This window comes from Apium graveolens, chromosome 9, assembly GCF_009905375.1.
Source record: "Apium graveolens cultivar Ventura chromosome 9, ASM990537v1, whole genome shotgun sequence".
NCBI classification, from domain to species: Eukaryota; Viridiplantae; Streptophyta; class Magnoliopsida; order Apiales; family Apiaceae; genus Apium; species Apium graveolens.
Window position 1 is genome coordinate 269,442,686 of NC_133655.1, and position 26,297 is coordinate 269,468,982.

Genomic DNA, 26,297 nt, shown 5'->3' on the forward strand with positions numbered 1-26,297 from the left:
TTTAAAATTATTCGGTTGAAAAATATATGCAAACTATTAGTGAAAAGCTCTACGCGGCTCGAGTTCGGCTAAACTCGGTTGTTCGTGAACAAACTCGTGTTCGGATGTGTTCGGATTTTTTAAACGAGCCGAGCCTAAACATCACTTTCCGCTTGGTTATTAAACTCGGCTTAACTCGGGTCGGTTCATTTTAAAAAAAAATTAAACTCGACTCCGCTCGAACAAAACTCGGCTCCGCAGTAAAAGAATACTACAGTTGTATATTAGTATTAAACCCTTGCCTGGGACACAAGAAATTTCATTCTCATTTCATTTTTTTTCCCGCTTCTTCTTTATTTCCTGCATTGTCCTCTCATTTTGAATTTTCCTCATTTATTTTAGTTCTGAAAGCGCCGATCGGAGCTCTCGACATCGTTGTTTCTCGCTCTCCGGTACGTGATCAATAACTCAATTCACATCGTTTCTCTGTCAATTACTAGTTTGATTATCAATTTTTCGTTGAAATTTATTTATTAACTTACTGTTTATCTCTCTTTCATGTTGTATTATATTTTAATTCCGATCTGTTTTTCATTTTCGAGTTTAGCTTTGAATTAGATCCCTGCCTTCTCAACACTACTTTTCGTTGTGTGTATACTTACTTATATCGTTGCTATAAGAGAGAGGGAGGGAGGGGGAGAGAGAGAGAGAGAGAGAGAGAGAGAGAGAGAGATTTGTATGCTTACTTCTATCGCGGCTGTGTGTGTGTGAGAGAGAGAGAGTGTTAATATCTAGGGTTTCTAGAACTAGAATTGTTGTTTCTGGAAAGCTTGTCGTTGTTGGATCTGCTGATTGAAGTTTGTTTGAGTGTCTTATGATAGTGATTTGTGCTCATATTGATCCGAGATTTAACTTGAATTGTGCTAATTGAGATGGCTAACTAATTAGGTATCTAGATTTGCGAGATGTCAGTAGCTGACCTGCTGTTTCTAGTTCTCACACGCCTTGTTTTATTGCATATGTTAACTGCATTGATTTGTGTTGGTTTATCTTTGAGTATCATAGGCCTATTGAATAATAATTTAATTAATTGTGTTGATTTGTGTATTTGTTGCTGTTTGTGTTGATCTACTGTAATTACACGTTGGTAATTGTTTTGATTTGCAGTTTGTTGCGGTATGAGCTAATAAACTGTTTTGTGAATTTAGTAGTTGTTTGATATGTAAACTTGTTGCAGTATGTGCTAAGTTTTAGAAAATCAATTTCTGTGAACAGACTGTGATCGTAAATATCAGGATAAGATGAGTCAGTGCCGGAGTTTTAGGAGCAATTACCGTCCGAGTAGTCAACCCAAGAAGATCTCTATAGGAATTGTAGTTGATCAACCTACGAAAGCAAAGCCTAGTGACATAGGAGAAGATGCTCCTGCTACTGCTGTTGTCATTCAAAATCTCGGTTCTAGCAAAGTGGATACCATGGAAGATATGCGCAAGTATGAAAAGGTCAAGGGTCCGAGTAAAGAAAAACAAAATGAGGCTGCAGAGAAGGAGAGTTCCCCCTGGGTTAGTACTAGATCTTTCCAGCAAAATTTACCAATTTCACAGGGAGTTTGTGATGCACAACAGGCTCCGATCACTTTGTTTAATCAAAGTCAGAGATCTAATGGTGGACTGCAGATTGATGATGGAGTGCAGAAGAAGTTCAGCATTGGTATTTTTGCAATGAAGGGACAGGGAGACGGTAGCTCTAACAGGGTTTTAGAAATTCCATTTGCAACTGCACAGGAGTTAAAAGTACCAGTTAGCGAAGTGGCGCAAGAGAAAGCTGAAAATACAGAAAACAAGGGAAGTGATATTTTACGAACGAAGATCTGGGAAGTCCTGGGAACTGTGTCAACACCAACCAAGCAATTTTCAAACTCTCAGACTCTGAAGACTTGTACTGATAATCCAGAACCAGAACTGAACAGTGATAAGAAGACAGGTTCAGATGTGAAGCCCAGACAAAATTCTGATTCAATAGAAAGTGATTCTGACAGTCCAAATCACACCATGAAGAGGCCAGTGACGCGCTCTTTGACTCGGAAGAGACCTACTACAGTCCAGCAACGGAAAGCTAAAAATGCTCCATCATCTAGTAATAAACATAAGCAGCCAGAAAAAACCATATTCTCTTTTGAAGAAGGACTTTCCAGGAAAATTAATCCTGCTATTATTGGCGTTTCTCTTTCCAAGAGCGAGAAGAAAAAGAGTTTAAGGACTGAGCCACGCAAATTGCATCTTTCGAAACGCGACAATGCTGATGAAACTCTAAAAGTAACTGATTGTAGAAATAAGGAAGATTGCATTGAGAATTCATCTGGATTGGAAAATGATAAAGGTAAACTTTGTGGTTTCTCTTTAAAGGGAAACAGAGATACTTGCCAAAAGGGAAACAGAGGTACTTGCCAATACCTGATCATGGAGAACACTGATAACTTGGGTGGTAAATATGAATCTATGTTCCGAGAATATGTGGATGAAGAAGACATGGTCCCATCTCTAAAGAACACCGTTGAGCCGCAGTTTGACTTCAGCACACCTACACTTGGAATAAAACCCACCACAGAAACCTATTTTTGTGACTCCTCACCAAAAAATGACAAGGAAAAACAGGAGGCTGCTCATAGTCCTATGAAGGGACTCAAGGAAGTATCTAGCATTGAAAATATCCGGAGCTTCAAGAGTTTCTCTGCTTCAACGCTAGAGAGTGACAAAAAGAAGAAAGAAACAGAATTAGCTGTATCCTTCCAAACAAAATGCTACTTCAATAGTAAATCAATGAATTGTTCTACTTTGTAGTCTGTATTTAGGCTTGATTTTTTTGGCTTTTTCCTTGACTGAAACTATAGGATGATGAAGTAGTGCATGAAGATCCCCTTGTTGAGAAGTCACTTCCCAGCCTGAAAGAAACCAATACAGTAAACAGCCCATCTACATCGTCATCTGAGGCAGATGGCTGTGAAAGCTCTGATGGAGATTCATCTACTGAAGGTTATATATGCTGACACCCATATACATCTAGCATCCCTAATGTGTATTTGCTGACTTTGAATATGCTCTCTATGTAAAACTTTGTTAAGAGATATAACCTTGTGATTGCCATCATATGGTTCAATTTCACCAATTGATCAAATGCCGGAAGACTCTGAATTATTAGGTGACATGTATGTAGTTGATAGGAAGCCTGATAATATGCTATACTTTCAGCTGGATTGTGGCAATTGTATCCAGTTTTTTCTTCCTCTGAATACATATGCTTCATTTCATGTGCATTTGTCCTCTATTTGCATTATACAACCATTTAGATAATATGAACATTAAGTTGAATAACTGGCCTTTTGAATATGGTTCAGTTCCACTAGTTGGTGAAATGCAAGAAGACTCAATTATCCGGTGATCTGTATGTAGCAAGCAAGATTATTTGCTTTACTGTCAGCTGGATTGTGGCAGTCATATTCAGCTCTTTTTTTTTTGCTGTCATATTTAGCTCTTTATTCCTCTGCATACATATATATCTTAATTCCATGCGGATTCATCTCATTCGAATGTAATTTAGATGATTTGAGTTTTTTTCCCTTTTTTGACCAAAAAATTGTAGTTGTCACTCGCTCTTAAGAGATTTGGTGCATGCGGTTCGTAGTGCCTGCCCCTCTGGCGGAGATAACTTCTGGGCTTGGGCTTTTACTCTTAGATATATATAAAAAATAATTAGTAAATTTGTATTTCTTGGCATAAATTATCCTATGTACCATTATTCGGTGAAAAGCCATTCTGTTAGCTTTACTGAATGGTCCAACTGCAAGCATGCTGTGAAATGGGTTAAATAGTAAGATTCCAACCAGCTTTATTATTTGATGGATACATGCAGGTCCCAGTGAAGCCGAAACACCAGAAGTTGTCAAAGCTCAGGAACCAGAATGTTTATTCCGTCAAACTAAGAGGTGCCGTATCAGTGACGGTGCTGATGCTACCATGTCTAGTCCCTGCTCAACCCCTCCACAGGGTATAAGTATTTTCTGACCTTTGATTGGTCTGTATATTTTCTGGTGTTTTGTACTTTTGGGATCTTTTTTACCCAAATACCCAATTGCTGTCATTTTCATCTTTTTATATGGTGTTGTACAGTGTTTGGAAAATTCCACGGGCTTCCCTCTGAACTGAATGAAGAGGATGGTCTTGCCAGGTATTTTTCTAGTTAAATAAAGCAATAAGAGTTCCATTATATCATATAAATAGATTTCCTCTTTATGTTTGGCTTTGCTTTCTCCAGAGCTGTATCTTTGTTTGCTATGGTTTTGGAAAGAGTAAAAAGCAAAATGAAGTTGGCGGCTAACAAAAAATCTGCTGAAATTTTGACGTCTGTTGCCATGGAAATGCAGTTACAGCTGCAGAATGCTGAATTGCAGATTCAAAAAGATGTGTATGTAGCCAAAATATAAATGTTACAACTGCAATGCCTTTAAATTTTAAATTCACCCTGGATGCTGTTTCAGGGGGAAGCTGACTGGCATTGGTAAAACTAAAAGGAGACGTCTAGAGACTAAATTCCAAGGTGATTTATTTGCAACTATGATAAGTTTATAAAAATGTTATGTTTCGTCTTGACTTCACGTAACCACGTGAAGATAGCGACCGATATATATAGATAGAGAAGGCAATAGGGCATACTTTTATGGCTTGTAATTGTTCAAGTTGCCTAAGTTCTGATCTATCAGCATACTTGTATTTTATATACTCACTTGCATTAACAAGCACCATGTATTTGGTGCGTATGTGTGTGTATAGGGAGAGAGAATTGGGGTACATGAGAAGTTTCGAATGAAAATATTGCTCTACTTGTTACATTTTTTCAGACTATTTATATCTGATTGTTATTTTATATCTTTTCAGATTTTGTTGTTTTTATTACCAATCAGTATTAGGCTTTTATTATTGATGCCCCTGGTTTGTTAATGTCTATTGACCTATCACCCCTTGCTTCTTTCCTGCAAACTTCTACCGTAGTTCTCCACAGTTTTGAACTCAGACAATGCTGTTTATCTTCCTCAAACTGAAAAAATATACACACTCTATATAGTATTGACTGCTCTATTCTCATACTTGATTAATTGAATATTTCTAAAATGATCAGCTGAATGGAGCTGTAGTTACTTCTTTGTAATCTATAAATTTTTTGAAGTTAGATTGTAAGTGAATTTTCTCGTCCCTTTTGACAAAAGGGCATATAGAGCTACTATTTGCTTACCATATTTTTTGTCTATGTATATTAATCCAATTAAATGTATAGTACAATCATCATTTTAAGGTAATCTTTTACCTGATCCTATATTTTGTTAAAAGGAATACTGTGTGCTAAAACTAAACAGATTCGTCATGGATTGTGGACTTTTGGATGAATATTTATGCTTCAAAAATTATAATCCTTGGGTAGGGTAGTTAGCATGGACTTTATAGCCATTTAGAAGGAAACACACTTTTGGCATCCCTGTTTATTCATCTCTATTTCATGTCAATGTTGCTTCCCGTCTTTCATATGAGTGTTTCTGTGGATATCTTTTTGTTGAGTGTAGCTTATGATTGGTGCATTTATATGCAGAGCAACAAGGAAAACTCGAGGATATATATGAAAGGTTCAGAAATGAGGTTAATGTCCATCTTCAGGATTGCAAAAATACTCTTGAAGGGCTGGAATTACAGCAGACAGAATTTAAAGACATAGCTGAAGAGCAAAGTATGAAATCCTCTTTGAATATGATATTCCAAATTGATTTTAGTATTCTTTTCACTTGATAAGTTTAATTATGTATCTTGCATCGGCTTTACCATGGTACCGGCTATTGACTTGTTCAAATAGCTACAAGTTATCTTTTTGCTTCTCTTTTCTAGAGTATTTTCCTCCAAGTATAGACAAAACTATGTATTCGACTTCAGATCCATTTCTTTATTTATTTGTTTGTTGAATATATTTAATACACTGATTTTAAATATGAAGTCTTACGGTTAAAATAAGGTAACAAAAGTAAGCACTAACTAAAAGATGCACACCACAGTTGATGCCTGTGCTTCGAGTATGTTGCATGTTTTTCACTTCTGCATTTCTATTGTGATAACTGGAAACTGGCAACTCTAAGACTCTAATTTATAAAAATTGGATTATGTAGCTCTTCCTCAGCAGGGCCTTACACTGTCTATGTTAAATGATAATATAATATTTGATGTTATTCTAATTAAAAGAGCTGAGCTAACAATCATGCCAATCTTCTTTCGTTATGAGGTAGATGTTATCTGCTAAGTTATATTCCTTGCACTTCTATAATGGTTTTAGGCAGCTTGCTTACATGACTGAGAGTTTTAAACAGGATAAGACAGCCAAGTCGATATTAATTCTCCAAAATATTACCTTTTGATTCTTTCAAACATGTTTGCTGTATTGTCAGATGCATCACATGGCAAACTTCTGATTCAAGTGGAAGAAGCAATAAACACCCGACTCAATGATGCTCAAAGAAAAATAAACACCGTTCAGAAGGTGACCTCCTTTTCTTACAATCTAAATAAGTGTCGTAGAGCAATTTCGCATGCATTCCTGTATTATTATCTCGTTGAGGTTTACTTTTTGGGGTAAGGTCAACCGTCAATGAAAGTTTTGGTATTTGAATACTTACATGTGACATGACAGTGTGAAACTGTCTAAACTTTTGTTGACTGCTCGATTCTGTGATCTAATTCTTCATGACAATATACCTTATTGATAAACTGTAAGTTCAACCTGACATAATTGCAACTGGTTCATTTGTTGCAGTCGGCAAGGCAAAAAATGCTTCAACTGAAATATGTGATAGCAGAGTGTCTGAAAGAGGACGCCCTCTACTAATGTCAAGCCCACCGGTCTTGAGCATGATGGAGATGTTACCACAAGATAGTTAAGAGCCCTGAATATATTAGTTAACATTAAGAGCAATTGTATAGTTGAAGTTGTAGCTTTATACTTGGTTAATGTATTCATGCGAGTGCTTGTTTGTTAGTAGCTAACTAGCTATCATGTCTGGAAGGTAAGATAACAGAGGAACTGGTTGTCACAAAAGGATGGCTTCTTTCTTATAATTATTCAGTTCTGACTTCCCACATTCTATATATAGTACTCAACATCCGTAAATTAAACAATTTAGTAAATTTGACACTACCTTGAATCACGTTTCTGTTTCCAGGGACTGTATCTCATAGTATATCTTACCCTCTCAGTTGATGTAATAGAAGGTGCGTCTAGAATCTAGCACTACAATCCAGTTTAACATATACTCTATATCATTAAGCTATTAAAGAATGTGTAATGTGAATTGTTACATATGGCTTCTTAGAGCAACAGCATCCTACAAATCTTTTGGTGGAATCAATTCATGCATCAATCTTTTCAGAACCGCTGTCATACAAATGAGACCCTAATCAAAGCCAGACTTCAAAATTAACCCCTGCTGGAGATGCTGGGAAGGCTTGTAGGCTTCTCATGATACTTTTTTTTTTGTTGTTGTGCACTGTGCTTTCTCGTTATCTGATAGGTTTAATAGTAGTAAATTCAGAGGGAACCATAAATAAGCCTCGATAGGATTTATGATATCCCGGATGCTGTATCCTAGCACTGTGCTTGTTCAATTGCCTGCTCAAAATCTCAGCCACAAATGACAATAATTACTTTAAGAAAGTAGGTTCGGTTCTGATATATACTCTTCCTTTTTCATCTCCAGCAACAAATTCTCCAATACTGGGCAGACATTTTCAAATTCTGTATGATTTGTGTGCCTAGCTTTGAACACGTGAATTTGGCGATCAACCTGAATCCAGCTGTGCCCTGGTTTCTTTGTCAATCCATTCTCTTTTAGCATAATCCTGACCTTTGATGCATCTTCCCATCTCTCAGCAGATGCATACAAGTTGCACATAAGAATGTGACCACCAGAATCTGTCAAACCTGTTTGCAGAATATGCTTCCCGACTTCTTCAGCTAGCTCTAATTTGTTATGAAGTCTACATGCGCCTAATAAGCCTAACCAAATGTCATTTTCTGGTTCCATTGGCATCCTACTGATAAAATCACATGCCTCTTCAATATGACCTGCTCTACCTAGAAGGTCCACCATGCAAGAGTAGTGTTCCATATCTGGCTGTATTCCGTAATGGTTGATCATGGAATGGAATACAGACCAACCTCTATCAACAAGACCTGCGTGACTGCATGCTGATAAGAGAGCAATAAAGGTGAGTTTAGTAGGTTTTACTCTAGCAGCCTTCATATGGTGGAAAAATGAGAATGCTTTCTCTGCGTATCCATGAATCCCAAAAGAAGAGATGATTATGTTATACGTGACAACATTTTTCTCCATGAAATTAAAAAGGTCGACTCCTAGTTGTAAGAACCCACATTTGCAGTACATATCAATGAGAGAATTTCCAACAGAGATGGCATATGACAACGAGCTTCTAATTGCATGACCATGAATTTCCTTCCCCTGTTTAAGAGCTCCCAATTTAGTACATATAGGAAGGATGCTCATCAAGGTGATGGAATTTGGTTTTAGCATACAATCCCAGATTCCACGGAACACCCTAAAAGCTGAATCATTCTGATCATTGCTAGAATGCCCAGCAATCATCGAGTTCCATAACATAATATCTCTCTGTGATGCCATTTTAAAAACATGTTCCGCTTCTCTGCTGGAGCCACAGTTAGAATACATATCAATTAATGCACTCCCAACAACAATATCATCTTCAAACCCTTGTTTCAATATATAGTTGTGCATCTCTTTCCCCTGCTTCAACAATCCAAGCTTGCCAAATCCAGGAAGAACGCTAGCTACAGTGACTGCACTCGTCCTTAAACCTGACATTGTCATCTCCATATACAAATATACACTCTTCTGGCATTCACAGTTCTGCGAATAACCAGCAATCAGTGTTCCCCAAGAAACTGCATCCTTATGCACCATGTTGCAGAACACAAATTCACCTTCAAGGGTATCTCCACACTTACAATACATATCTATTAGTGCATTCGAAACAAACAAATCACCCTCAAATCCACACCTAATCGCACACCCGTGCAATGCCATTCCAAGTTTCTTATTTCTACTAAATTCCAATCTACTACAAGCAGGAAGAACAGCTACCACACTCACAGAATCAGGCCTAAACCCCTCAAATCTCATTCTTTTAAACAAACACATTGCTTCAAAATACTCTCTATTAAGCAGAGCACCGCATATCATAACAGTCCACGACTTTAAATCTCTATAAGACATTTCTTCAAATATCATTGTTGCATCATTTACGCTACCACATTTAGCAAACATATCAATCAATGCACAATGTACATGTATACTAGGAATAAAATTGTGACATTCTTGGTTAATTTGTATTAAAGTTTGAATCTTTTTGCCTTCTTGAAGATCAAACAAGGCAGAACAAGCCTTAAGAACCAAAGGGTATGTGTAATTATCTGGAACTACTAAATCTTGATTCAACATTAAGTGAAAAAATTCAATAACTTGACAAAACATACCCAAATCAAGAAAGTTTTTAAGGATCGAGTTCCAAGAAACAATGTTGTTTTTCTGGTGAGCTGGGAGATGGTTAAATACAAGAAAAGCATCCTTAAAGTTTCCAAATTTAGCATAAAAATTTACAAGGTGGGGCCCAAAGATTGGTACTTTGTTATGATCATTATGTGTTTGATGAAATAAACCAGAGACAAGATAATAAGAATGGAGTGTTTTGGTTTTAAGAAGACTGGATGGTGTTGAGTTTATAAGTGAGGTGAGTTTGGTTTGAGTGGAGAATTGACAAGAAAAATGAGGATTTGAAAGGATAGGTGAAGTGTTTGGATTTAAGGTTAATAAAAATGGTGAAATTTTGTGTTTGGTTTTGGAGAGCATTTTATATTTGAAACTGAAAAAAGACAAAAGACATCCTTGTTTGCTTGATGTTCAAATTAAGCTGTACATTAGATTCAGCATGTTCGCGCAAACCATGTTTTTTCAAGGAAATGGAACCATAGATTAGTGGTAGTGGATACATAATGGATATGTGGAGACAAATTTCCGAACCCATACCCTTAGGGCCCAGGCCCAATTTTTATTTCATTTTAGCACATCACATGTGATCATATTTTTTAATAATAAAAACAAGGCAATTCTAATTAGCACATGTTCCATAAAAAAATAGAAATAAGGCAGAATATGTGATAGCACGACAATACTTATGTTAAATCGGGGGCTGAGTTAGTGTGTAGTCTTGTTATATATTCAGTATATACACTTGCCTACTTTGCTACTAGAATCATGATTTTTAAAAAGTAAATTTTTGAACTTTATAAGTTTTTTATTGACAAAAAACAGAGTTTTGATATAAATAAAGTATAAATTATAGAGTAAAAAAGAAAAAAAGAGATCTTAAGAATATTATTACTTCTACTGTGATTATTCAAGTACAAATGACTAGGCAAAACTTCTATTTATAATAGAGTTTTATCAACTATACTGAGAAAACTTAATAGGTAAGTTTTATTAGTCAGGTTAACAAAATCTTGATTTTCGTGACAAGCTTCCAATATTAAATTAAGTCTTTCTTAATAAGTATTGCAAGTCTTTCTGAGTAAGTATCGCGAGTCTTTCTTAGTAAGATTTGACAATCATTATTATAACACCCCCTTATTGTCAAATGTGAGTATCTCAAAGATTGACTGTCTCATTAAAACCTTGCAAGGAAAAACCCGGTGGGATAAAAATCTTGATGAAGGAAAAAGAGTACAGTCTCCCCCTGAATAACATATCTCATATATTGACATCCTGATGTAATATGTTTTTCAATCTTCGCATTCCGATTTTATTTCGTAACTTTTCAAATGTTGATGTCGGTAGTGACTTTGTAAGTATAACCGCTAGATTATCACATGATCGAACTTGTTGTACCTCAATATCTCCATTCTCTTGTAATTCGTGAGTGTAAAAGAATTTTGGTAAGATGTATTTTGTTCGATCTCCCTTGATATATCCTTCCTTTAATTGTTTAATGCAAGTTGAATTATCTTCAAAGAAAATAGTGGGGTCGTCTATAACATTTGATAATCCGCATGAATGCAGAATATGTTGGATTATGGATCGTAGCCAGACACATTCCCTACCTGCTTCATGGATTGCTAGTAATTCTGCGTGATTTGATGAAGTTGCAGCAATGGTCTGTTTTATAGATTTCCAAGAGATAGCAGTACCGCATTATGTGAATAGGTAACTTGTCTGTGATTGTCCAACATGAGGATCTGACAAGTATCCAACATCTGCATATCCAACCAACTGTGATTTCGAATTATTTGGAAAGAATAATCCAAGATCAATTGTCCTGCGAAGATATCTCAATATATGCTTGATTCCATCCCAATGTCTTTTAGTTGGATCTGAACTGAATCTTGCTAATAGATTCACAACAAAAGCAATATCAGGTCGTGTGTTGTTTGGGAGGTACATAAGAGCGCCAATTGCACTGAGATATGGAACTTCTGGTCCAAGTGGATCTTCATCTTCTATTATGGGACGAAATGGATACTTTTCAACTTCAAGTGACCGAACCACCATTGGTGTAGTTAGAGGATAAGATTTGTCCATGTAAAATCGATCAAGAACTTTTTCCGTGTAGGTTGATTGATGAACAAATATTCCCGAAGATAAGTGTTCCACCTGTAAACCTAAATAGAACTTTGTCTTTCCAAGATCTTTCATCTCAAACTCATTTTTTAAATAATTAGCAGCATTAGTAATATCTTCAGAAGTACCTACAATATTCAAATCATCCACATATACAACAATAATAACGAAACCAGTTTGAGATCTTTTAATAAACACACATGGACAAACTTTATCATTAACATACCCATCATTCAATAGGTATTCACTAAACCTGTTGTACCATATACGACCAGATTGTTTCAGTCCATATATTGATCGTTGTAATTTAGCGGAGTATAAATGACGAGTCTTAGACTCATCCAATTTTAATCCTTCAGGGATCTTTATATAGATATCACTATCAAGTGATCCATATAGGTAGGCTGTCACAACGTCTATTAGACGTGTTTCCAATTTTTTCATACAAGCCATACCCATAAGAAAACGAAAAGTAACTCCATCCATCACAAGGGAGTAAGTCTCCTAGTAATCAAATCCAGGCTTTTGTGAGAATCCGTGGGCTAAGAGCCGGGATTTATATCTTACAATTTCATTTCTTTCATTTCGTTTGCGTACAAATACCCATATGTTCCCCACGGGGACCACACCAACTGGTGTTCGGACTGCAGGTCCAAATACATTTCTCTTGCGCAAGGATTGCAATTCTTCCTGGATTGCAACTTTTCATTTTGGCCAATCATCTCTTAGTCGACATTCTTCACATTTTGTGGTTCTGGATCGGAGTTCATAATAATATCACATGTCACGGAAAAAGCATATACATCGTTAACTTCAATACTCCCAGATCCAATAATTTTCCGTTATGTACATAACTCAATAAGATCTCATAACTTTCAGGTACCTTTGCTTTTACGGAAGTATGTGCCACTTCAGAGGCAATATCCTCTTCTAGAGGCAATACCACTTCTGGTGGTTTTTTCACTGCCACTTCAGGGGTTTTAACCTCTTCAGGAGGTGATACCACTTCTGGGGCATTGTCTGGAACATTTGCCACTTCAGAGGCATGTCCAATCGTTTTCCGTTTTCGTGGTACAACATCTATTGCACCAATTGGTCTACCGCGCTTCTGGCGTGGTTTTGAATTATTAATCAATTCTTCGGGAACTGATTTATGAATAGGTATTTCAACCCTTGCTGGGGCATTAATGGTAGGTATATGTGATTTAACAATATGCCTAGAATCACTAAAAGAATCTGACATTTGATTAGCAATATTTTGCATATGAATAATTCTTTGAACTTTGGATTCGCATTGATTAGTTCGCGAATCTAAAGCATTTAATCCTGATGTATTCCATGTCATGTCAGGGTTTGATTTATGCAATAATTTATCTCCCCCTAATGTCGGAAATATTGACTCATCAAAACGACAATCAACATAGCGAGCAGTAAAAATATCCCCAGTTAGTGGTTCAAGATATTTTATAATAGTTGGTGAATCAAAACTGACATATATACCCATCTTCCTTTGCTGTCCCATCTTTAACCTTTGAGGTGGGACAATGGGAACATATACGGCACAACCAAAAATCCTAAAATGAGAGACATCAGGAATTTGACCAAGTGTTAATTGATGGGGAGATTTTTTATGATAGGAGGATGGCCTAATTCTTATTAGGTTCACAGCATGTAATATAACATGACCCCAAACAGATGTAGGTAAGTTGGCTCTAAAAAGTAAGGGACGAGCGATAAGTTGAAGTCTTTTAATCAAAGATTTTGCCAAACCATTTTGGGTATGTACGTACGCTACTGGATGTTCGACTGAGATCCCTACCATCATACAATAATCATTGAAAGTTGAGGATGTAAATTCAGCAGTATTATCTAAACAAATTGATTTAATAGGATGGTCAGGGAATTGGGCTCGTAACTTTATTATTTGGGCAAGCAGTTTGGCAAAAGCTAAATTTCGGGTAGAAAGTAGACATACATGAGACCATCTGGTTGATGCATCAATTAAAATCATGAAATATCTATATGGGCCTGAAGATGGACGAATGGGACCACAAATGTCACCTTGGATCCGTTCTAAGAACTTGGGGGATTCGGTTTGAAGTTTAACGGGAGATGGTCGAACAATTAATTATTAGAGAACAAGCTGAACAAGGAAGTTCATCTTGTGGTATGATCTTGTGGTATCTAAGAGTATGTCCCGTAGAATTTCTATAATACGATACATCATAGAGACTCATGGATGACCAAGTCTATCACGCCACGGAATAAGAGATTTTGGATCAACGATTTTGGGGATAGTGACATTGTAAGACTCAATGACCTTTATTTGTGTGGTATACAACCCATAAGAGACTGATGGTAATTTCTCCATGATTTTCTTATATCCTGAGGTAGATGAAGTGATTAGGAGATATTATTTTTCATCCTCACTAGTAGTTTCCACGTAAAAATTATTAAGACGAATATCATTAAAATTTAAGAGGTTCCTAGTTGACTTGCTAGAGTATAGGGCATTTGGTATATGAACTTGTGTTTCATTTGGTAGAGAAAAGTTAGTTTTCCCAAAACCTTCGATTATATTAGAATCATAGTGTTGGGATGAAAGGTTGAGAGCGTCTTTTCAATCATGTCAGCATCAGTAATATTCTCACCACACAAGGTCAGTTTTGAGCTTATTTTCAATAAGGCAAAATTATACTCAACAACATATTTGAAATCTTGTAAGCTTATGTTAAGCCAGTCAAACTGGGCATGAGGTAGATGAACAAGTTTTTGGTGATCAAATCTATCTTTGAGATTATTCCAAAGGAGATGAATGGGTTTTTGACGGTTAAATATTCAGATTTTAAATTTTCAATAGAACTGCATATGAACTTGATTCTTATAAATATACGATATGTAGGCCATTTATAGGTTGAACACTTACATTCCCCGCTAGATTTCGAGTAGAGTCTTTGTGAGACCATTTTCGGGCACCCACGACTGAGTAGGAAGTATTCTGCCAAGACTGCCATCATGCTGAGAATCTTTGCAAATTCAATCCAAATGCAATCACAAACACCTCCTGGTTTCGGCAGATCAGACATGCTCAGTTGTCACAATAAGCCCGATTTTTGACCTAAATCTCCGCAATTTTTTTGTTATTTCCGCAACAACTTTTCCGAATATTTTACCAAATTCCTCTGATAACATGTATATTAAAAATAACGAAATTTTATGAAGATGGAACACCATAATTGTACACTCAAATTAATAGGTACACATGACAATGTGCGAGAAATCCGAATTTCATGATTAATTAAAGATATGATATTTATTGTAATTTTAAATCTTAGCAACATAATTATATGTACTTCTAGACAAACCATGTTAGTATCAAGTTAATTGAGTCTTGTCTATTGACATGTTTGAGTCTGTGAGAGTTTCTCTCTTCGTTGTTATATAGTTTTTCTGTTATTCTCGTTCTTTATCTGGCACTCTTTGTTACTGGAGATCTATTCAATGGATAAACATCAGTCAAACGTAAGGGAGATGGAGGAGGCCTTTGCTAGGATACAAATAGAAGAGGAGGAAAGCGGAGGAATAAGCTATGCTGAGAATGCAGAGGATTTAAGTGAAATCGATACACGATGGTGTTTGATTGGACGCTTCCTAACGGATTCGCACATCGATTTCCAAGCCATGCAGCACAAGATGGCGTCTTTGTGGAGACCTGGGAGAGGATTGTACGTAAAGCAGTTGGATAATAACAGATTCTTATTCCAGTTTTATCATGAACTGGATATAAAAAGGGTGATCGAAGGTAGTCCTTGGACATTCGGGCGGTTCCACCTGGTGATGGTAAGACTCAAGGAGGGAGAAGATCCCAGAAAACTGGTGATAAATGAAATGGATCTCTGGGTCCAACTACATGGCATGTCCGCAGGATTCATGTCACAGCGAGTTATTAAGGATGTTGGAAATTATATAGGTAAGTATGTGGAAGGGGATCCCAACAATTTTGTGGGAGTCTGGAGGGAATTCTTAAGAGTTAGAGTGACTCTGCCACTCGATAAACCTATCAAACGAAGAATGAAGCTACGGAAGTCGGAAAAAGAATGGTGCTGGGTTAATTTTCAGTATGAAGCAATCCCAACTTTTTGTTTCATCTGTGGTCTCATAGGACATGCTGAAAGGTATTGTGATGAAATTTTTGACAAACCGGTGGAGATGATAGATAAACCATATGGTTCGTGGCTCCGAGCTGACCCACGAAGAAAGACTCATACCATAGGTTCAAAATGGCTCCGACAAGGAGGTAGTTCTCAGGCGAGTTATTCCGGTGATAAGGGAGCAGTTAATACAGATAGATAGAATGCCGTGAATTATGCTTTGGTTCAACAAACAGCAAAAATTCAGGAAGTGATCAAAATGGAAACATGTTATTTCAGGGAGAGAATGTAGGAGCAAATGAAGGAACTAAGCAGCTGGCTATTCAGGATAATGTATATCAGATAAATACGCAAATTCAAAATGAAGATTTGGAAGGAAAATCACATGGGCCCGAAAATTTGGAAATAAGAATTGCAGACCCAAAAAGACGCAGAGTGGATCAAGCCACGGACATACAAATAACCCAAGTCACAGACATGGAAGTACAGGTATCTAGCTCAGAAGTATCAAAAAATGAAGCAATGGCGGGTGTTGCAACACAACCCCGCCAGTCATTATGAATGTTCTAGCTTGGAACTGCCAGGGAATGGGTGCCCCTGGAAAATTTCAGTTCCTTAAAGAGTTAACCCGAAGTGAAAATCCGTCATTTGTTTTTCTTAGTGAAACAATCAGCAGTTATGATAAGATGGAGAAGCTTTGTAGTAGATTGGGTTTTGAGGGTTTTATTGCAGTGGAACCTCAAGGAAAGAGTGGGGGTATTGCGTTATTGTGGATATTTGAAGGTACTGTTAACCTTTTGAGTCAGTCCAGGTCTCATATTGATGTGAAACTAAGTGTCCAAGGAAAGTGTGAATGGCGTTTAACTGGTATTTACGGAGAACCCTCAAGAGCTCAGAGATTTAAAACTTGGGAACTCCTAAAAAACCTATCTCGTGATGCTAACTTACCATGGTGTCTGGTCGGGGATTTCAACAATATTGTATCTCAGGAAGAAAAAAGAGGAGGATCACCCTATCCTAATAATCTGATTGAAGGCTTTAAGGAATGTATATATGAAGCAGATTTACAGGATTTAGAGATAATAGGGCATCAATTTACCTGGGAAAAAGGGAGGAACACTGATCACTGGACGGAGATCAAATTAGACAGGGTTATGGCAAACCCGTACTGGTTGAGGATTTTTGACATGGCTAAAGTGTACAACATTGAAATTTCTGCCTCGGATCACAGTCCTTTGTTGTTATGTCCAGAAACTCATAATAGAGGCAATAAAAAGTGGAAGTTCCGGTTCGAGAATGCATGGCTTACTGAGCCGACATGTTTTGAAATAATCAGGGACCGTTGGGAGGAGTCTGGGAGTGATAATGTGCAGCAAAAGCTGGCTAAATGCGCAGAGAGCCTTCAGGTTTGGGGAAAAGAGATCACGGGGTGTTAAAACAGTCGTATCAGGAAATGTAAGACTCGCTTAAAGAAGTTGAAAGGTAAACGGGATGCTCAATCAGTAGAAGAATATGAGGAGGAAAAAAAACAGCTGTTCTTAGTACTTGATCAAAAGGAAATATTTTGGCGGCAAAGATCCAAACAACTCTGGCTTCAAGCTGGAGATAAAAATACAAAATATTTTCATGCTTCTTATAAGAAGAGGAAAAGGCTCAATCATATCCAGAAATTGAAGAACAGTGGAGGAGATTGGGTAGATTGGAACAACGGTCTTTCAGAGTTGATACAGGACTATTTTCAACAGCTTTTTACCGAGGAGCATACTCAATGTGAAGCTGTTCTAAACTGTCTCTCTAAAACCGTATCAATGGAACAAAACAGGGATCTCTTAATCGATGTTACTAGTCAGGAGGTTAAAGAAGCAGTCTTTCATATGCATCCAGATAAAGCTCCGGGGCCAGATGGTATGACCCCGACTTTCTTTCAAAAGAACTGGTCGGTAGTAGGAGTAGAGATGACGCAGATGGTGAGGAATTTCTTTCAGACAGGTAATCTCATAGACAATATTAATTCTACAAATATTGTTCTTATTCCTAAAAAGAAAAATCCTACAGTGTTGACGGAGTTAAGACCTATAGCTCTTTGTAATGTGGCTATGAAAATAATTACGAAAGTGATTGCCAATCGAATGAAAAAGGTGTTAGACTCAGTTATCTCGGAAACTCAAAGTGCTTTCTTACCAGGCCGCCTTATCACAGATAACATAATGATTTCATTTGAAGTAATGCATTACTTGAAACGCAAGAAGTTGGGCAAGGAGGGATCTATGGCTATCAAATTGGACATGTCCAAAGCCTATGACAGAATCGAGTGGAGGTTTCTTAAGGAGGTGCTTGATCGAATGGGGTTTGATGTGTGGTGGATTCATTTAATTCTAAAGTGCGTCACAACAGTAGATTACACAATTGTTCATGGAGATAGCGAAATGGGGCCAATAAAACCTAGTCGAGGTTTAAGGCAAGGAGATCCTCTCTCTCCTTACCTCTTCATTATATGTGCGGAAGGTTTATCTGCCATGATTCAGAATTATGTAACTAGACAATGGCTACAAGGAATAAAGATATGTAGGAAAGCTCCCTCCATCAGCCATATGTTGTTTGCAGACGACTCATACCTCTATTGCAAAGCAGACGTGGAAGAAGCAGGTAGAGTTTTGGAGCTGTTGTCTGTCTATGAGAAAGCATCGGGCCAACGCATTAATAGAAGTAAGTCTACAGTTTTCTTCAGTGCCAATATTATTCCATATAACAAGGAGAGGATCTGTCAATTACTTCAAATTCCTGAAGCTGATCAGTCGACAAAATATCTTGGGCTTCCTAATATTATAGGCCGGAATAAATCTGCTATTTTCGGCTATCTGAGAGATAAAGTTAATGCCACCATCCATAGCTGGAATGAAAGGAATATTTCCAGATCAGCGAAGGAAATTCTTATTAGAACAGTGGCTCAAACGCTTCCATCGTACGCCATGAATGTTTTTTTACTTCCTCTAAATCTGGTTCAAGATATGGAAAAGGCAATGGCTAAGTTCTACTGGAGTTCATCAAAGCAAAGTGGATCGAGAAATACATGGATGAGCTGGGAAAGGATGGCCCGTCACAAAAAGGTTGGAGGCTTAGGGTTCAAAAGATTAAGGGATGTCAACATGTCTTTATTGGGGAAACAATGTTGGAGGTTTATCACTCATCCTGAAAGCCTTGTTGCCCGTTTATATAAAGCAAGGTATTATGCAGACTCTGACTTTTTAAACTCAAAGTTGGGAAGTAACCCAAGTTTCATATGGCGCAGCATTTCGGAGTCGAAAGAAGTTATCTCTGCAGGTTCTTGCTGGCGAATAGGGACGGGTACTGAAATCGATATTCTGAAACAACCATGGTTGAATGATGTTGAGAATCCGTATATATCCACAGTATCTCCTGCTTTGAATGACCAGAAGGTGGTAGCTTTATTCAGTACGGATACAAAAGAATGAGATATGGATCTTGTAGCAGACATTTTCAATACAAGGGACTTTAATTGTATCATGAATACGAAGGTGGAAAGAGACTTAGACAGAGATACTTTGTGCTGGAAGTTTGAGAATACAGGTCAATACATAGTAAAAAGTGCATACAATTTCATTCAGAGAAGGAATGGCCTGTGGTGTACAAATCCTAGTGATGAATTCTGGAACAAACTTTGGAAAGTCGAAGCTCCCCCGAGAGCGTTAAACTTGGTCTGGAGAGCAGTAGTAAATTGTTTACCGACAAAAACAATATTGCAGGCCAGACAGGTGCGAATCGACAATTTGTGTCCAGTTTGTCAGGAAGATGCTGAATCAGTTTTACATTGCTTGGTGCAGTGCAGATATGCAGCTTTTTGCTGGAGAATTTTTAAACCAGATTTATGCATTACTGAGTACAGGGATTTTGTGGATTGGTTGGACCAGATGCTAAGAAATCAGCCAGTTAATACATCCGAAAAAATTATCACACTGTGTTGGTCGATTTGGCGAGCAAGGAACGACTTAATTTGGAACCAACGAAGCTGGAATTCTATGAGAATAGTTGCTAAAGCTTGGGAGTATCTTTCACAGTGGAAATCAGCCCAGGGAAGGTATCAAAGTGCACCACTGCAGCCTCCTGTTCAAGGGGACGGTGCAGTTTACTGGGTTAAGCCACAACATGAGGTAGTAAAGATCACGGTTGACGCAGCAATCATGGAACACCAGGGGGTTTCAGGTATAGGCTTGATAGCTCGAGATCATGCAGGAAACTTAATATTGGCTAGGACAAGATGTATTGTGGAGATCATGAATCCAACGCTGGCAGAAGCAATCGCAGTGAAGGAAGCTCTGAGCTGGGTTAAAGAGCTCCCAGGTGCGAATTTTGTCATTGAGTCTGATTGTCTTGTGGTTGTTCAATTAATAAGGAGTGCTACTCCTATGCGATCTAGAATTGGGCAAATAATCGAGGAGTGTAGACGGAGTCTTCAGGAATTAAACAACGTTAAGTTGTATTTTGTTAAACGATCCGCAAATATGTCGGCACATGAATTGGCTCATGTGGCTCATATATACCCTGATCGTATCTTTGAATGGAGTTCTGTTCCAGACAAAGTTAAAGTTTGTATTTTGGAAGATCGTTTGAGTTAATAAAAATTTGCATTTTGTTAAAATAAAAAATCCCTGGGGAATGGTGATAATCCAGGGTGCATGCGTGATTACACCGTGTCGAAAGCTGATTTATGAGGTCGGCAATCCATACAGCTTTCCAACCCATTTGATTACAAAAAGAAGTAGCCATCATATAATATATTCTACCTGATATCATACAAACACGGTGATTCAGTAGACGATAAACAAACAACAATACCAGAAAGATACTACAGTTTATTATAAATAGTAAATTTTGATATGTCAACTACTAGAATTGCCATGGAGATGTAGGCCAATAATTTACAAGCCTTTTAATATAGCAATATCATCTGCAGTTGAAGAACAAAATCTCACTCGTCTTGTCAATTCATATTATTATTCTGTTTCAACACCCAAAACAGCAATCCCCCCAACTGTTTGTTTCTCAATATTTATTCTATATACTTATTAGTTAGCATCTACATTTGGAATAAATAGTTGAGTATATGAGCAATGAGCAATGTTACATAGTCAAAAAAATTCAAAATATAGCGTTATTTTATCTGGGAACCCGTATTTATTAATATAAGAGTAATCAATTTCATTAATGAGAAAACAATCAATGGTATCACATAACTCAGCACTAGCAGTAGTAATAATTTTGAGAACACTTTTGGATACTCTAATATTTTACATTCGCTCTTTCTAATGTGTGCCCAGAGCATACAATAAGCACTAACTCTCATGAGTTTGATGCATTTTTATCGGTGGAGTTATTATAAATACAGGCGTCCATCAATATTTATGATTAGAGGACCAATCAAAATGTATCAAACTCATTAGAATTAATGTTTATTGTGTCACTTTGGGCACATATTAAAAAACCAGTTTTACATTAGCTATAGTTTGTTAAGCTCGGTGATCATTAAATATTTTATAATTTCAATCGGTTACAATCTGTTCAAGGGTTTTGTTTTTTAATAAAACTTACTAATCATCTCTTACAGTAAAAATGTGCACCGGGGGTAAATAGTGAAACATCTGACATTTACCTATGAGTTTCACCACTTCACTCTTAGTTTTGTGATGCACTTGCAAATATTATTCTCTATTTTGTTTTTTACTGCACCGTCGACTTCTGAAAGATAATTTATACATATATTAGCATATAACCCCCGTATAATACACAAACTGATTATGATATTTATAATTTAATTATTTTACTAAAATAAATTGTAAAAGATAATAAGTATATATTATTGAGATTAATGAAATTAAAATATTTACGTATTATTTTGTATGTATTATATATTGAAAGATTCAAAATTTAGATAATTAAAATTTTAAAAAGTCCTCCTATCTCTTCGTTGAGCAAATGTTCTTGAATAGTAGTGATGTACGTGGATAATTTGTTATTATTTTTTTAAATATTTTTTGATTTATTAATTATTTTATTATATTATAATTTGAATTATTAAAATTAATTTTGGAAGAGTTTGGTTCCCTATAAAAGAGGTAAGAAAGAAGTTGAGTACGATTATAAAATAAGTTGGATAATAATTTATAGAGTTTGTAGTTATATTGAATACATGATTTAATTTTTTTAATTAAATTATATTTGTTTATACTTTATTTTGAAAAGTATTAACATATTTTTTTAGTTTTTTAGGATGGTGTTAAGAGTTAACCAACAGAACAAACGAAACTATATTTCGTTTATAATATTATAGTATAGATATAGTGAAAAATTGAATTTTTCAAATCAGATAGTAAAAATAACTTATAAAGATTAAGCGACTTAAATCAATGAATTTTAGAATCAAAACGGGAACTTACAAATCATACCTTAAAAACTCGAACCTTCCAGACTCTGGCGAAAAGAATATCAATAATTAAAAAGTTTTAATCGATTCCCTGTGACTAAACTAACCACACAACATAATTATTGGAACGCACGGTCAGTGTTATAGATTTCGGAAATCGTAATTATTCGGTTGAGGTACCGATTTATAATTTATTGGACGTTTTTTAAAAATAGATGATTAATCGGTGATTTATAGGTCAAATCGGACAAATATTTTTGACCGATTTTTGAGTGATTTATAGGTGATTTTTGAAAAATCGACCGATGTCTATAACAGGGCGCACTACTACCAAACAACATATTCATTTTTTCATTGTCTATCTATATTATACTATTATAATTATAAGCACAACACCCTCTATTTGGTAGTTGCTCGGTACAGTTGTTTGGTAGTTACTTTGTATAGTTGTTTGGTACGACAAATAACAACCATCAGATCTAAAGTCAAAAAAATGAGAACAATTGGATACAATAATAAAATATTATTATATTAATATTTAAACTGCTTTCATGGATTCAGGGTTCGAACCCCGTCAACAGCTTATTATATTTAAATTTTTATATTCTTTATTTAAATAATATATTATATTATATTATTTATTCTCAGTAAAGTCTCAAATTATTATAAAATATATATTATTATAATTTATTATATTCTTCGATTTATTTTTGAACTATTGAAAATTATATTATAAAATATATTATTAAAAACTATCAAATGTTAAAAATAATCTGTACATCGCACGGGTTATAGGCTAATATATATAAATGTATAAACACAGAGACGGAGGCATATTTGTTGTTTGTGAGTTTCCGCGTTTTTTTAAATGAAGGGAGTCGTCGTACTAATTCCAAATTTCACTTTTTATTATACCACCGCCACATTAATTATTTACCAATTTTTGACATTTAACAAATTTCAGACTCTTCACGATCACAGCAACTTCACTTCATATATTTATCTTCTTTATTTTTTTGCAATCATCTCCTCCGTTCCCTTCATTATAATTATACTCATCATTAGCGGTAGATAAACTTCAGGAGGTCACAGACTCACAAGTAGTAGGGTGGTCTTTTTTTATATAGCTAAAAGTAATTTGTTTATTTAAACTTATTTTTTTCAAGTTCTAGTAAAATTCTGAATAACAAAAATTGAAAATATAATACAGCGATTACAAGTTCTAATTCACAAATCCATACGGGACAAATTTTTATAGTTTAAAAAGGGTTTGTACCAAGTTTAACTCTTTTTAAAGCAATTGTAACAAAAATGGCAGGTTTGTTTTATTTGATCAACGTATTGATATATTATATGCATTTAAGTAGATATATTATATGCATTAAGCGATTATATTATATGCATTTATATTATATGCATTTAAGCGATTACACGTATTGATATATTATGTAGATGTACAGGGATGAGATCAACGTCTCACCGGGATGATCATGTGACAGAAAACACCATACGCATTCAAGTACAGAAGGTTAAAACAACCAACGTTGAATAGCTTTTTGAAAATGATCATTTTAGTACCATTCGATTAAAATATCGGCTATATTTGTCATTTTAAAAAAAAAATGTTAAATGTACCAAATCGATACTCAAAATGAATTTTAAATATTTATGCACTGATTATCTAATAATTAACTAATAATAATTTTACATTCACATTAATTTCATCAATAATATCAATTAAAATTGTTAAATCAGCAATGTCACGTTGTTAAATCAGCAATGTCACGTTTAAATTTGATAGCTTTGACGCTACTATTGTAAACTGATTTACACGTAGTCTTAATTCTAGCAATCAGATACTAATAAGTAAAACGAGTGTAGATCCATATACAAATATTACGAGATTTTAATAAATGGTTTTTAAATTTTAAATTGATTTACGCTGACCAAATTCAAAACGATTTTAGATTAACGCGGAACATCCAAAAATAGAGTCACAACATAATTAAAATAATTAAAAGGGAGAAATCAAAAATATAGGGAAGTGAGTAGACGACACATGTCACGGTCACATAGTAGTAGCCACAGCTCTGACTTGGCATTCTGCAATGTTCATCATCATCAAATAATTGAGAAGATGTATCCATCCCCATGCTCCATCACTATATATACCATTTACATTACTCTTGCTGGATCAGTTACCACAACTAACTCTTTAGTTGCATTTTCAAAACACATCAAACACCCAATTTTTTTATTAAATGTAGCACATTTTTCATTTTGGTGGCTTCATTTCCACCAATCACATTACCCTCTCTTGGAAATACCCTTCATAATCTCTCTCTCTCTCTCTCAATAAATTCTACCAAAAACTAACTGATTAGCATTTCTTCCTACAAGTCTTTTTAAGTTAGTTGAATAAGATTGTGTTTTTTATTGATTTCAAGAAAATTTTAGAAAATGGCTAGTTGGGAAGATGATCAGATAGCGGAGGATCAATATGATGATCATCAAGAATCTCAATCTCAAACTCATGGTCTTTCTAGGCTAGCCACCTGCACCAGCAGTTCAACTCTAGATTACGAGAATTTCGATAACATCGATGATGATAATCATGGTACTCTTAGTACCATGTTGTCAAGATTATCTATTGAAAGTTTTGATGTTGGTGGTGATAGTGATCATGAATTCTCTGATGGAGTCTATGGTCCTGATGGCCAAGAAAACTCATCAAGGGGATGTTTGTTTTTGAATTCTGATGGTGATAAGGAGCCACAAACACCAGCTTGGCACTCTCTGCCAGCCACACCACTGCATGAACAAAGGTGTCAAACTGATGATCTATCCAAACAGTACTTAAGTGACAACAATTGTGGGAAATTAAGTAGAAAGAAAAAGGTGTTGAGGAAGAAGAAAGTTAAAGGAAGAAAAACAAGTAAAACTTATATAAATGAGGAAGAAGAAGAAGATGATGATGATGATGATGATGATGATGATGATGATGATGATGATGATGCAAGTTCAGTTCAAAAGATGAACATGTGTTTGTTAAGTCAAAATAGTTTTAGTGGGGAGAGTGAAGGAGGATTGAGGGTAATAACAAGGCCTAAAGGAGGAAAAAGAGCATTGTGTATGGACATGGAAGAGGTTAAGGCATGTAGAGATCTTGGTTTTGAGTTAGAACACCAGCAAATGTTTGACTTGACGGCGACTCCAAGCCGGCTAACTCTATCAGCATCTACTCTTGACACAACCACCACTAGCAGTGGCGGCAGTTCTCCCATTCCCAATTGGCACATTTCCAGTCCAGGTAGATATATCATACATGAGCATGCCCTGATTTATTTATTTTTTAAATTTTCGTCTAACATGTATGGTGGCAATGCGATGGTACAGGGGATGCTCCAAAGGATGTAAAAGCACGGTTGAAAGTATGGGCACAAGCTGTGGCACTTGCTTCTAGTTCTTCATGGAGGCACCTAACTAGCTAATACTACTGGATATGGCTAATTCATATATTTTGATCATTCTTGAGGGTTCTGGACTAATTTCTCTTCAGTGATTTTTAAAGATGTACATAGTACTATAGTAGGGACAACTATTGCCATCTTTCCTACTACATTGAGGATGGTTGTTCAAAATTATAGTGTAATCTTATAATAGACTGGTGGCTTTTGTTTGTCATCTTCTCCGTTTTTGCTTACTTTCCTCTAATATATATGTGCCTGTAAATACAAATTCTGCAACTTCTTGGAAATTAGAAGTTGCTCCACAGCTGGAGAATAGGTGTAGCTTACCTTGAATATCCATGCATCGGAGAATGGTGCCCTGGGCACATAACGATTTGGGGGCGGCGATGGCTACAACGTTTTGGTGGCGGAGCCGTGGAGGTAGCTACAACGATTTGGTGGCTAGTCACTGTTTCATACAGTTATAAGTTATAACAACTTCCCACGTATAATTTTACTCTCAATAAAAATCATCACAGGGAAAT

At 36.0% G+C, this 26,297-nt stretch overlaps 4 protein-coding genes across 4 annotated transcripts; 3 read left to right on the top strand and 1 right to left on the bottom strand.

Annotated features, from left to right (window-relative positions):
• Nucleotides 1-289: 289 nt before the first annotated feature.
• On the top strand, nucleotides 290-7,150 carry LOC141685491 (meiosis-specific protein ASY3-like). Its single transcript, XM_074490586.1, has 10 exons — nucleotides 290-431; nucleotides 1,255-2,759; nucleotides 2,870-3,011; nucleotides 3,889-4,023; nucleotides 4,146-4,203; nucleotides 4,291-4,440; nucleotides 4,514-4,572; nucleotides 5,617-5,751; nucleotides 6,458-6,549; nucleotides 6,823-7,150. Exons 2-10 carry the CDS (start codon nucleotides 1,281-1,283, stop codon nucleotides 6,892-6,894), a joined length of 2,322 nt encoding a protein of 773 aa, XP_074346687.1. The 5' UTR covers nucleotides 290-431; nucleotides 1,255-1,280; the 3' UTR covers nucleotides 6,895-7,150.
• An 83-nt stretch (nucleotides 7,151-7,233) lies between these two features.
• On the bottom strand, nucleotides 7,234-10,031 carry LOC141685492 (pentatricopeptide repeat-containing protein At3g57430, chloroplastic-like). Its single transcript, XM_074490587.1, has 2 exons — nucleotides 9,577-10,031; nucleotides 7,234-9,347 (listed from the first exon to the last, which is right to left on the bottom strand). The coding sequence occupies exon 2, from the start codon at nucleotides 9,329-9,331 to the stop codon at nucleotides 7,712-7,714; it is 1,620 nt and encodes a 539-aa protein (XP_074346688.1). The 5' UTR covers nucleotides 9,332-9,347; nucleotides 9,577-10,031; the 3' UTR covers nucleotides 7,234-7,711.
• A 5,183-nt stretch (nucleotides 10,032-15,214) lies between these two features.
• On the top strand, nucleotides 15,215-17,300 carry LOC141686318 (uncharacterized). The gene is made up of 3 exons (XM_074491359.1): nucleotides 15,215-16,010; nucleotides 16,112-16,353; nucleotides 16,449-17,300. Exons 1-3 carry the CDS (start codon nucleotides 15,215-15,217, stop codon nucleotides 17,298-17,300), a joined length of 1,890 nt encoding a protein of 629 aa, XP_074347460.1.
• A 7,214-nt stretch (nucleotides 17,301-24,514) lies between these two features.
• On the top strand, nucleotides 24,515-26,297 carry LOC141683716 (uncharacterized). Its single transcript, XM_074488467.1, has 2 exons — nucleotides 24,515-25,613; nucleotides 25,700-26,297. Exons 1-2 carry the CDS (start codon nucleotides 24,764-24,766, stop codon nucleotides 25,792-25,794), a joined length of 945 nt encoding a protein of 314 aa, XP_074344568.1. The 5' UTR covers nucleotides 24,515-24,763; the 3' UTR covers nucleotides 25,795-26,297.